The sequence below is a fragment of the Oncorhynchus tshawytscha genome, linkage group LG10 (assembly GCF_018296145.1).
Source record: "Oncorhynchus tshawytscha isolate Ot180627B linkage group LG10, Otsh_v2.0, whole genome shotgun sequence".
In the NCBI taxonomy this organism is placed as follows: domain Eukaryota; kingdom Metazoa; phylum Chordata; class Actinopteri; order Salmoniformes; family Salmonidae; genus Oncorhynchus; species Oncorhynchus tshawytscha.
Genome location: NC_056438.1, coordinates 53454788 through 53467850, shown reverse-complemented (window position 1 = coordinate 53467850; position 13063 = coordinate 53454788). Strand labels below are relative to the sequence as shown.

Below are 13063 nucleotides of genomic sequence, written 5' to 3'. Positions count from 1 at the left end.
GAGCAAGCAGGAAAGATATTTCACTGTATATAAACATTTTTGTCACCTTATCCAGAGTGACTTACAGTTAGTGCATTCATCTTAAGATAGCTAGGTTGGACAACCACATATCACAAGCATAGAAAGTAGGGGGGAGGTAGTCAAATGCAAGTGCTGGTTCATGGGTCGAGGTGAGGAGGATGATTTAAAATACTGTTTGAAGAGGTAGGGTTACAGATGTTTTCAGATGATGGGCAGGGACCCTGCTGTCCTAGCTCCAGGGAGAAGCTGGTTCCACCATTGGGGTGTCAGGACAGAGAAGAGCTTGGACTGGGCTGAGGGGGCGCTGCCCTCCCTTACGAGTGGGAGGGCCAAGAATCCTGAGGTGGAGTACTCAGGTTGGGGTGTATGGTTTGAGCATAGCGTGAAGGTAGGGAGGGGCAGTCTCTTAATGTACTTGGGCTCATGCAAACTTAACTTCATACATACAGTTGATGTTGGAAGTTTACATACACTTAGGTTTGAGACATTATAACCCGTTTTTCAACAACTCCACACATTTCTTGTTAACAAACTATAGTTTTAGCAAGTCGGCTAGGACATCTACTTTGTGCTTGACACAAGGAATTTGTCCAACAATTGTTTACAGACAGATATTTCACTTATATAATTTATTTCACATATCATTCACTGTATCGCAATTCCAGTGGGACCTCAGAAAAAAAAATTGTAGACCTCCACAAGTCTGGTTCATCCTTGGGAGCAATTACCAAATGCCTGAAGGTACCACGTTCATCTGTACAAATAATAGTACGCAAGTATAAACACAATGGGACCTCGCAGCAGTCATACCGCTCAGGAAGGAGACACGTTCGGTCTCCTAGAGATGAATGTACTTTTGGTGCGAAAAGTGCAAATCAATCCCAGAACAACAGCAAAGGACTTGTGAAGATGCTGGAGGAAACAGGTACAAAAGTATCTATATCCACAGTAAAACGAGTCCTATAAAATCGACATAACTTGAAAGGCCGCTCAGCAAGAAACCGACATAAAAAAAGCCAGACTACGGTTTGCAACTGCACATGGGGACAGAGATTGTACTTTTTGGAGAAATGTCCTCTGGTCTGATGAAACAAAAATAGAACTGTTTGGCCATAGTGACCACCGTTATGTTTGGAGGAAAAAGGGGAATGCTTGCAAGCCGAAGAACACCATCCCAACCATGAAGCATGAGGGTGGCAGCATCATATTGTGGGGGGGCTTTGCTGCAGGAGGGACTGGTGCACTTCACAAAATAGATGGCATCATGAGGTTGGAAAAATGTGGATATATTGAAACAACATCTCAAGAAAACAATCAGGAAGTTAAAGCTTGGTCGCAAATGGGTCTTCCAAATGGACAAAAAAACAAGCATATTTCCAAAGTTGTGGCAAAATGGCTTAAGGACAACAAAGTCAAGGTATTGGAGTGGCCAACACAAAGCCATGACTTCAACCCTATAGAAAATTTGTGGGCAGAACTGAAAAAGCGTGGCGGGCAAGGAGGCCTATAAACCTGACTCAGTTACACCAGCTCTGTCAGGAGGAATGGGCCAAAATTCACCCAACTTATTGTGGGAAGCTTGTGGAAGGCTACCCTACATGTTTGACCCAAGTTAAACAATTTAAAGGCAATGCTACCAAATACTAATTGAGTGTATGTAAACTTCTGACCCACTGGGAATGTGATGAAAGAAATAAAAGCTGAAATAAATCATTCTGACATTTCATATTCTTAAAATAAAGTGGTGATCCTAACTGACCTAAGACAGGGAATTTTTACTAGGATTAAATATCAGGAATTGTGAAAAACTGAGTTTAAATGTATTTGGCTAAGGTGTATGTAAACTTCCGACTTCAACCGTAAATCCTACTTCAATGTAAAAGATCCGCTATTAAATTTGACTGTATACAGGTATAATAAACCACACTGCCTATGATATTGCAAAACTTGAAATACATATAGCCTATCTATTTACTAGGCAACTAGGTCCAATTAAATTAGAGATGCGCATGATCATTTGTTGTATGTTTTCCTTTGGGAATATGAACCCATTACCGCCAGAAAAGGAATATATTCTGTAATGGTTATGACAATTAAATAAATAGGTAAAAGACTGTCTAATTATAAGATGAATTACAAGATTTAGATTTTTAAAAATAAAATCTAAAACAAGAATGGTTGCTTTCTTGTTCATTTGTTTTCCCATTTTTAGTTAATAAGCTTTTAAAAATATCCCCCATTTGCACAAAATACTTACTTGCAGATTGCAATTAAATATTTTAACCACCAAGTCACACAAAGTCTGTGGGGAGGGGAGTACATTCTCACATTAAGTCATTTTTAATAACATTTTGTGTGTGAAAACTGGCGCATGCACATTTGAGGGTATATTTTGTGCATATGCAGTTTATAAATGAGGACCCAGGACCCTGGTCAAAAGTAGTGCACTATGTAGGGAATAGGGTGCCATTTGGGAAACACACCATCATCATTGTCTGGCTCTTTGTGGAAATGCAGTCCTCATAAATTGTTGAATGAATTGAATGTGAAATGCTCCTGTTGGTTTCTACATGATGCAATTGTCCTGTAATAAAAACAGGGTGACGTAAGCATTGAGGTAGAAAAATAATTTTTTAAGTTTCTCTTTGGAGGCACAAATGCTTTGTGCGTGTGTGTGACTGTGGAGCAATAAAGTTGACAAGTGACCCCGTTCCCCAACTGCTCTTCTGTCAGTCACCCTAGACCAAGGCAGATTCAGAGACATGTACAGGTTTTGAACTGGTTGTTCTGTACGGACAGCGTGGTTCATTTGAATGGGGAACAAAGTGGTGAACTACCCATTCAGTCAGAGTCCATTATTATCATTAATACATTGATTAATTACATACAGTATATTCTTAGGGAGCTGTTCTGTGTCTCTACAGCCCTGAGTACATGAGCTCAGATGGGTGAAATGAGGTGTTTTACTGTTAGTGTCCGTGTCCTGTACTCATAAAGGAGATTGATGCAAGCGTAACGGGCCGGATGTTACAGAAAAATTATGCGAGCCTCAGCCTGGCAGCTGGATCAATTGGGACCCTGTGACCTTGCGGGAGGGAGGGAGACTGGCGGCACAGGGTCAGGCACAATGAAATGTGGGATGACTGCATCGTCATGGCAACCTGCTGACACTGCACTGTCATCTTACAACTATCCAACAAATCTGCTTTATTTCCCATAGACAGCCCCCCAGATCACAGCCCCAACTGAAACAGAACTGCCTATATGACCAAATGTAGAGGACACCAACTGAAGCCAAATATATACATTGCATTCAGAAAGTATTCACACCCATTGACTTCTTCCACATTTTGTTGTGCTACAAATTGGGATTAAAATTGATTTGTCTTATTTTTCTCAACGATTTACACAAAATATTCTGTAATGACAAATTGGATTAAGATTTAAGATTAATGAAAGGATTTCAACCGCCTGAGTCAATACATGTTACAATTGCCTTTGGCAGCCATTATGGCTGTGAGTCTTTCTGGGTAAGTCTCTAAGAGCTTTGCACACCTGGATTGTTCAATATTTGCCCATTATTATTTTTTAAACTCTCCAAGCTCCATTAAGTTGGTTATTGATCATTGCTAGACAGCCATTTTCAAGTCTTGCAATAGATTATCAAGCCGATTTAAGTCAAAACTGTAACTCGGCAGCTCAGGAACAGTCAATGTTGTCTTGGTAAACAACTCCAGTGTATATTTGGCCTTGTCCTGCTGAAAGGTGAATTTGTCTCCCCGTGTCTGTTGGAAAGCAGATATTGCCTGTGCTCAGCTCTATTCCGCTTATTTTTATCCAACCCCACAAAAAATGTTTTACTCGCTAGTCCTTGCTGATGACAAGCATATCCATAACATGATGCAGCCACCACCATGCTTGAAAATATGAAGAATGGTACTCAGTGATGTGTTGTGTTTGCCTCAACAGGGACAAAAGGCTAATTTCTTTGCCACATTTATTGCACTATTACTTTAGTGCCTTATTGCAAACAGGATGCATGTTGTGGAATATTTTTTATTGTGTACAGATTGTGGTGTAACTACAATGTGGTTGATCCATCCTCAGTTTCCTCCTATCTGGCCTCCCAAGCGGGTGCAGTGGTCTAAGGTACTGCACTGGCTAGCCGTGCCACTAGAGATCCTGGTTCGAGTCCAGACTCTGTCGCAGCCGGCCGCGACTGGGAGACCCATGGGGCAGCGCACAATTGGCCCAGCGTCATTTGGGTTAGGAGAGGGTTTGGCCGGCAGGGATGTCCTTGTCCCATCACACTCTAGCGACTCCTGTGGCGGGCCGGGCGCATGCACGCTGAAGAACACCATCCCAACCGGTCGCCAGGTGTACGGAGTTTCCTCCGACACATTGGTGTGGCTGGCTTCCGGGTTAAGCAGTGTGGCTTGGTTGGGTCGTGTTTCAGAGGATGCATGGCTCTCGACCTTCGCCTCTCCCGAGTCTGTACGGGAGTTGCAGCAATGAGACAAGACTAACTACCAATTGGATACCACATAATTGGGGACAAAAAGGGGTAAAAGTAACAACAAAAAAGCCATTAAACTCCATAGCCAAACTGTTCCAAAATCACCACTGACCTCATGTTGAAATCCCTGAACAGTTTCCTTCCTCCTGGCAACTGAGTTAGAAAGGATGCCTGTATCTTTGTAGTCACTGGGTGTATTTATACATCATCTAAAGCGTATGGCGGTGTCAGAGGAAGGCCCAAAACATTTCCAAAGATTCCAGTCACCCAAGTCATAGACTGTTCTCTCTGCTACTGCACGGCAAGCGGTACTGGAGTGCCAAGTCTAGGTCCAAAAGGTTCCTTAACAGCTTCTACCCCCAAGCCATAAGACTGCTGAACAATTAATCAAATGACCACCCGAACTATTTACATTGACCCCCCCTTTGTTTTTACACTGCTGCTACTTGCTGTTTATTATTATCTAAGCAGTTACTTTACAAATTACCTCGTCTAACCTGTCTCCCCGTACTTTGACTCGGTACCGGTACCCTCTGTATACACCCTCATTATTGTTAAGTAATTATATTGTGTTACTGTTTTTAATTACAATTTTTTGAACACTTTCTTGAACTGCATTGTTGGTTAAGGGCTTGTAAGTAAGAATTTCACAGTAAGGTGAAATTGTATACCGGTTGTATTCGGTGCATTCCTGTGACAAAAAAATGATGCATTTGAATTAATAACTTCACCATGCTCAAAGGGATATTCAGTGTCTGTATTTTATTTTTATCTCTCTACCAATAGGTGTCCATCTTTGCGAGCCATTGGAAAATGTTCCCTGGACTTTGTGGATGAATCTGTGTTTGAAATTCACGACTCGACTGCGGGACCTCACAGATAATTGCATGGGTGGGGTAAAGAGATGGGATAATCATTCAAAAATCCTGTTAACCACTATTATTGCACACAGAGTGAGTCTATGCAACTTATTATGTGATTTGTTAAGGAAATCTTCACTCCTGTACGTATTTAGGCTTGCCATAAGAAAAGAGTTGAATACCTATTGACTAAAGATATTTCAGTTTAAAACATATTTAAAAAAATAAAAAAAGCAACACTGAAGCATGCACGGGAGCACCAGCTGTTTTTGTACACAGCTGCTTCTCGCTGTTTATTATCTATGCCTGGTCACTTCACGCCTACCACATGTAAAAATTACCTCAACTAACCTGTACCCCCACACACTGACTCGGTACCCCCTGTATATATTACTTCATCTATGGATCTGTTGGGGCGGTACGCGAATTGGAGTGGGTTTAGAGTGTCCGGGAGGATGCTGTTGATGTGAGCCATGACCAGCCTTTCAAAGCACTTCATGGCTACCGACATGAGTGCTACTGGGCGGTAATCATTTAGGTAGGTTACCTTCACTTCCTTGGACACAGGGACTATGGTGGTCTGCTTGAAACATGTAGGTATTACAGACTTGGTCAGGGAGAGGTTGAAAATGTCATTGAAGACACTTGACAGTTGGTCGGCGCATGCTTTGAGTACACGTCCTGGTAATCCGTCTGGCCCAGCGGCTTTGTGAATGTTGACCTGTTTAAAAGGTTTTGTTCACATCGGCTACCGAGAGCATTATCACACAGTCATCCCGGAACAGCTGGTGCTCTTGTGCATGCTTCAGTGTTGCTTGCCTCGAAGCGAACATAAAAGGCATTTAGCTCGTCTGGTAGGCTTGCATCACTGGGCAACTCGCGTCTGAGTTTCCCTTTGTAGTCCGTAATAGTTTTCAAGCCCTGCCACATCCGACGAGCGTCAGAGCCGATGTAGTAGGACTCAATCTTAATCCTGTATTGACGCTTTGCTTGTTTGGTTGTTCGTCTGAGGGCGTAGCGGGATTTCTTTTAACCTTTTGTAACTAGGGGGCAGCATTTTCATTTTTGGATAAAAAAACGTTCCCGTTTTAAACAAGATATTTTGTCACGAAAAGATGCTCTACTATGCATATAATTGACAGCTTTGGATAGAAAACACTCTGACGTTTCCAAAACTGCAAAGATAGTCTGTGAGTGCAACAGAACTGATGTTACAGGCAAAACCCAGATAAAAATCCAATCAGGAAGTGCCGCATTTTTTAAAACCGCCTCATGCCATTGACTCCGTATATGGCTGTGAATGAGCTACGAATGAGCTTACGTTTTCTACATATTCCCCAAGGTGTCTACAGCATTGTGACGTCTTTTTTACGCATTTATGTTGAAGAATAGCTGTAAGGGACCACATTTAGCAAGTGGTCACATGATGGCTCCCGCAGAAAATCTTGCGTAAAGTACACAATTTTTCCAATCGCTTCTTATGAGAAACCAATTGTCCTAACGGATATATTATCGAATTGTTATGTGAAAAACACCTTGAGGATTGATTCTAAACAACGTTTGCCATGTTTCTGTCGATATTATGGAGCTAATTTGGAAAAAAGTTTGGCGTTGTAGTGACCGCATTTTCCGGTCGATTTCTCAGCCAAATGTGACGAACAAACGGGAGCTATTTCGCCAACAAAAATAATATTTTTTGTAAAAAAGGAACATTTGCTATCTAACTGGGAGTCTCCTGAGTGAAAACATCCGAAGTTCTTCAAAGGTAAATGATTTCATTTGATTGCTTTTCTTATTTTCGTGAAAATGTTGCCTGCTGCCAGCAGAGCCTAGCATAACATTATGCCATGATAAATTTACACAAATGCTTGTCTAGCGTTGGCTGTAAAGCATATTTTGAAAATCTGAGATGACAGTGTGATTAACAAAAGGCTAAGCTGTGTCTCAATATATTTCATTTGTGATTTTCATGAATAGGAAGATTTTGTTGGAAGATTTATGTCCGCTGCGTTATGCTAATTCGTTTGAGGCTGATTACGCTCCCGGATCTGGGTTTGATAGTCGCAAGAAGTTAAGCGTCTGGATTAGTCTCCCGCTCCTTGAAAGCAGCAGCTCTAGCCTTTGGCTCGATGCGCATGTTGCCTGTAATTCATGGCTTCTGGTTGGGATGTGTACGTACGGTCACTGTGGGGACGACGTCGTCAATGCACTTATTGATGAAGGCGATGACTGAGGTGGTGTACTCCTCAATGCCATTGGAGGAATCCTGAAACATATTCCAGTCTACGCTAGCAAAACAGTCCTGTAGTGTAGCATCCGCGTCATCTGACCACTTCCGTATTGAGCGAGTCACTGGTACTTCCAGCTTTAGTCTTTGCTTGTAAAGCAGGAATCAGGAGGATAGAGTTATGTTCAGATTAGCCAAATGGAAGGCAGGGGAGAGCATTGTATGCATCTCTGTGTGTGGAGTAAAGGTGGTCTAGGGTTTTTTTCCATCTGGTTGCACATGTGACATGCTGGTAAAAATTTGGTAAAACGTATTTAAGTTTGCCTGCATTAAAGTCCCCGGCCACAGGAACACCGCTTCTGGGTGTGCATTTTCTCCTTTGCTTATGGCCTTATAGAGCTGGTTGAGCATGGTCTTAGTGCCAACTTTGTTCTGTGGTGGTAAATCGAAGCCTATGAATTATATAGATGAGAACTCTTGGCAGATAGTGTGGTCTACAGTTTATCATAAGGTACTCTACCTCAGGCGAGCAATACCTTGAGACTTCTGTAATATTAGACATCGCGCACCAGCTGTTTTTGACAAATGGACACACACCCCCACCCCTCGTCTTACCAGATGTAGCTTCTCTGTTCTGCCGGTGCATGGAAAATTCCGCCAGCTCTATATTATCCGTATCATCATTCAGCCACGTCTCGGTGAAACACAAGATATTACCGTTTTTAATGTCCTGTTTGTAGGATAATCTTAAATCGTATATCATCAATTTTATTTTCCAGTTGGAGTTTTATCGCTCGCCTATGGAGTCCAAGAAAATAATGATGTTGTATTGTGTTGGTCAATCATGGGCACACTCATGACAACCTGACCTAATAAACCTAGTACCAATAAAATCTCACACTGTTTTGAGATTATATACACAGTAGTATGCATAATCTTAGATTAAAGCTACTGTAAGAACCCTCTTAATATGTAAAAGAACATCTGGTTATCTAGCCTTTTTTGGACTAACTATAGGTTAATTCTCTGGTTTCCAAAGCCTATAAATCCCTCTTCCTGGAACTCAGTGAATAACATACAACGAATAAACATTTGCTCCATTACCTAAGAGTTATGTCCTGTCCTCAGAGTAACTGTCTGTCTGTGGCTCTATCAGACTGAATAGAGATCTGTCAAAGACCATTAGTGTTGTCCACTCTAGTCTGCATCCCAAATGGCACCTTATTCCCTATATAGTACACTACATTTGACCAGAGTCTGTCCTCCTTCACAGCCTTCGTGTTCCAGCTAGCCAGACAGGAAATGATGGACCAAGTTCTGTCACATCTTGGCCAGTGTGTATCCAGCCATTGTACAGCTGGCACCAAGTGACCGCATGATCAAAGCTGCTCAGTCCTTTGTGAACCGGCCTTCCACGAGAACACCGTTAGACTGGGTCTAGGAGAAGAAAGGGGACTGACTTTGGGCTGTGTCAAAGGCTTTCTTTAGAGGGTTCTAGTCAAAAGAGGTGCACTATATAGGGAGCACGGTGCCATTTGGGACACAAACGGGAGCTAATTATTTTGTGGAGTTTATTTTCTCTGAGTGTACTGGAGGCAGGCACCAGGCAGCCACATGGGCGACCACAGAATACAAGCCTGTATCATAACTATTCTTTATTTTCAGTGTTTAGGCCTTAATTAGGTTTACCTTGTTTCAGACCACTGGAGAGAAAAGATCTAGGGACAAGGATTGATTGAATAACTGAAGTCAAAGTTTAAGTAGACAATGTCATAATGTATTGTAAGGCCTTGTGTATAGGCAGAGGCAGGTGGAAAGGCAGTAGGAGACATTCTATCTGAACCCAAACAGTAGACCTAGTCAGTAAATCTGGCACAGAGGTGGCTAGCCGAGTTGCCTTCCTCCTTTATCTCCTAGTTTATTTCCGGTGCGTTGTGTAGTCTTTCGGACCTTTCACACCACATCTCACACACACACTCACGTCTTACCTAGATAAAGAGAAGCATTCTCCTTCTTGACGTTGTCATCCAGGTAGGTGGGTCCCAGGGTGTAGATGGGCGTCGACCCCATGCCTACCAGTATCTGTGCAATGATGAACAGGGCCACGTACAGGTTGTGCTCATTACCCTCCTGGTCTCTGGGACAAGACACATCCAGGAAGTCCTTGCCACTGCCGTTGTTGTTCATACACAGGCCCTCGTTGCCCCGGGACGAGTTCACCTCCAGGATTTGGTACGGAGGGGAGATGAAGTGAGGCAATGAAAAGAGTGCTGCTCCGACGGCTATGAACACCGCACCCACTGCCAACCATCTGGGCCTCTGCCCTCGGCCTCCGAAGTAACTGATGAAGACCACCACCAGCAGACTGCCTATGTCAAAGCAGCTGACGAGCAGGCCGGACTCAGAGCTCCGGAGGCTGTACCTCTTCTCTATGGTGGTGATGACACTGCTAAGGTAGCCAGACACCATCAGTGACTGGATGAATGTCAGGTAGCACATGCAAAATAAAAAACAGCGAGAGTCTTCGAGAATTGCATTAATGTATTTCCTAGTGGGTAAACGCATCAGGGGTAACCTCGAGGTGAGGAAGCCTTGCCTCGTTGGGTTTTTACTCCTGGGCTTGCTCACCTGTGTCTCTGTGTTAAATGAACTACTCATCCCCACCACACTAGAACTGGAAGGGGAATAGTTAACATTAGTCCTAGTGGAGGATTCAGGTAGAGGTTGGTTCAGGTTGATCCTCTGTGGGAGTTTGATTAATTCAGCGCACTTTTCCTCCGTTATTGACACCTGCTGCTGCATAGACTTGGCCAACAAGGACTTGCTTTGCTGGCCTGAGTCATTCAGAGCAGGTAAACTTTTGGATTTGAAGTTAGTGCTAGCAGGGTTCTCCTCCTCATACTGACTCAATAACTCATCATCCGCTTGAAGGGGTTCTGACAGGTCATTCTCTGTCTCCTTGTGGTCATCAGATGCCATTGTGTTTTGTTGATGAGCTGGCTGAATTCACAAGAGTTAAGTTTAAATAGTCACTGCGTTCAATAGCTGACACCACTTACACTATAATATACACACTTCATCCAGTAAAAAACAGCTTTGGGCTGCAAGCCAGGCCCAATAAAAGTGAGAAAATAAGGGATAATGGCTTCTGCGTTGGCTTATCTTTGCACTGCCTCTATGTTTATCTCGCGAACCCTTGTGCTCTGCCAGCATCTGATTCTGGAGCTCGAGGCCTCTGGTGTCGTAGATTGTCTGCCATGTCTTTAGCCGCTGCAGATGCTCACCATCACTAGCGTTAACTGAGTCGGTAGAGGATGTTGGTGTTTTGAGTCAAACAGAAAGAAAATGGCATTGGGTCGATGACACGGCAGAGTTGACATGGTCCCCCTGGAATCCCCTTTACAAAAAGGAGAAAGTGATACATTTCAGACATATTGAGTGTTTTCACCTCCCCAGTACCACCTAAAGGTTAGCTGTCATTGTCGTAACATAATCTTTATGTTTTGAGTAGCTAGGCAGCTAATTGTTAACGTTAGACATGAAAACGAACAAATGAAACCAGTATTGACATTCAACAACAATACAAAACTGACATGCTACTAAAAACACCGTTGAATGGCCATCTAGCATGTACCGACGTCGACCAGTTTTAATTACAGCCCCTACATAAAAAAAAAATAGGCATAAATAAGTAGCTAGCTAACGTTATCTACAGTCGCCTAGTAAACACTGCGGCTAGCACTGGCGAGCGGCTGCTGTTGGTCTGCTGGTGGCAGGCTTGTAGCTAGCTAATAATAGCTGTTAATTAATATACAATCGCTAACAAACCTGACGATTTTAAGTAATAGCAGGGCCCTTGATTCTTCATTTAAAGGTCCAATTTAAAACCCATTTGACGGCCGTTATCAAATTGCACCGGACAAAGATCTCGTCATCCCTGTCTTTAGCTTTACATTCTGACTCACTGAAGAGAATGAAGTTGTTTACCACGACCCGGGTAGTACTAGCCTCTGTAGCTTCCGAGGCCCCTCACTGGTTCGATTTTACTGGGGCGGAAGTGTCGTGTGGCCATATTAAATATTTGTATAACTCATTGTTCTATCTGTGGCCATATGAAGTGATGCTAATGCTTGGGGGTGAAGTTGCCCCTAAAAACAGATCTAGAATCAGCTTATTGTACAAAGCCCAGTAATTGACCATGCAGCTGTTAATGGTCAATGGCGACTTGTGATCAGTTGCCAGTCGCAGTTTGCTTCTGCGTCTGGCAAATGCAATGCCTGTTATCTTAAGTTCAATCATGCGTGTCTATGACTTCGTTGCATTCGGAAAAAAATATACTTTACTTCACTTCATACTATTTAAAAAAAAAAATACTGATATAGTCGCATTTTTTCATCTTTATTGGATGGTATGTATTTTCTGTGTGTTCTGTAAAATAAAATGTTATCTGCTGGACAATTATGCCCTCTGCTGATAAGGGGAAGAACACAGGATGGCCTAACCAGGTGATGTACATACAGTGCCTTCAGAATGTATTCATACCCCTTGAATTATTCCACATTTTGTTGTTACAGCCTGAATTCAAAATGGATTAAATAGATTTTGTTCCTCTCACCCATCTACACACAGTACCCCATAATGACAAAGTGAAAAATGTTTTTAGACATTTTTCCAAATGTATTAGTAATTACAGTATGTCAAGTTTGGACACCTACTCATCACCGGGTTTATCATTATTTTGACTATTTGATAGTAAAATGACAAGCATACCCTAAACACGATGTAGCCACCACCATGTTTGAAAATATGAAGAGTGGTATTCAGTGATAGGTTGTTGGATTTGTCGCAAACATAATACATTGTATTCAGGCATTCAAGTGCATTTCGTTGCCACATTTTTTGCAGTTTGACCATGCAGCTGTTCATGGTCTGCCGGTGGCCTTATTGCAAACATGATGCACGTTTTGGAATAGTTTTGTTCTGTACCGGCTTCCTTTTCACTCTGTCATTTACGTTAGTATTGTGATGTAACTACAATGTTGTTGATCCATCCTCAGTTTTGTCCTATCACAGCCATTAAATTCTGCTTTTAAAGTCACCATTGGCTTCATGGTGAAATCCGTGAGCGATTTCCTTCCTCTTCAGTAACTGAGTTAGGAAGGACGCCTCTATCTTTGTAGTGACTGGATGTATTGATACACCATCCAAAGTGTAATTAATAACTTGCTCCACCATGCTCAAAGGAATATTCAATGTCTGCTTTTTTGTTGTTGTAATTTAAAAAATATATACCAATAGGTAGAAAATATCCCTGGCCTTTGTGGTTGAAATTCCCTGCTCGACTGAGGGACCTTACAGATAACTACAGTGGGGCAAAAAAAAGTATTTAGTCAGCCACCAATTGTGCAAGTTCTCCCTCTTAAAAAAGATGAGAGGCCT

General features: G+C 42.4%; 1 protein-coding gene across 3 annotated transcripts in view; it reads right to left on the bottom strand.

The window, feature by feature from the left end:
* LOC112260431 (solute carrier organic anion transporter family member 5A1) overlaps positions 1–11743 on the bottom strand; it is a 35813-nt gene extending 24070 nt beyond the window's left edge. The window contains exons 1-2 of one of the 3 annotated variants that reach the window (XM_042328758.1): positions 11590–11743; positions 9613–11021 (exon numbers count right to left, since the gene is read on the bottom strand). In XM_042328758.1, coding sequence (XP_042184692.1) covers positions 9613–10603 — 991 coding nt within the window. In that variant the 5' untranslated portion in view covers positions 10604–11021; positions 11590–11743. Of the gene's footprint in view, positions 1–9612; positions 11022–11452 lie in introns of all 3 variants that reach the window. The other 2 variants (XM_042328759.1, XM_042328757.1) reach the window with 2 other exon arrangements.
* Positions 11744–13063: the final 1320 nt, after the last annotated feature.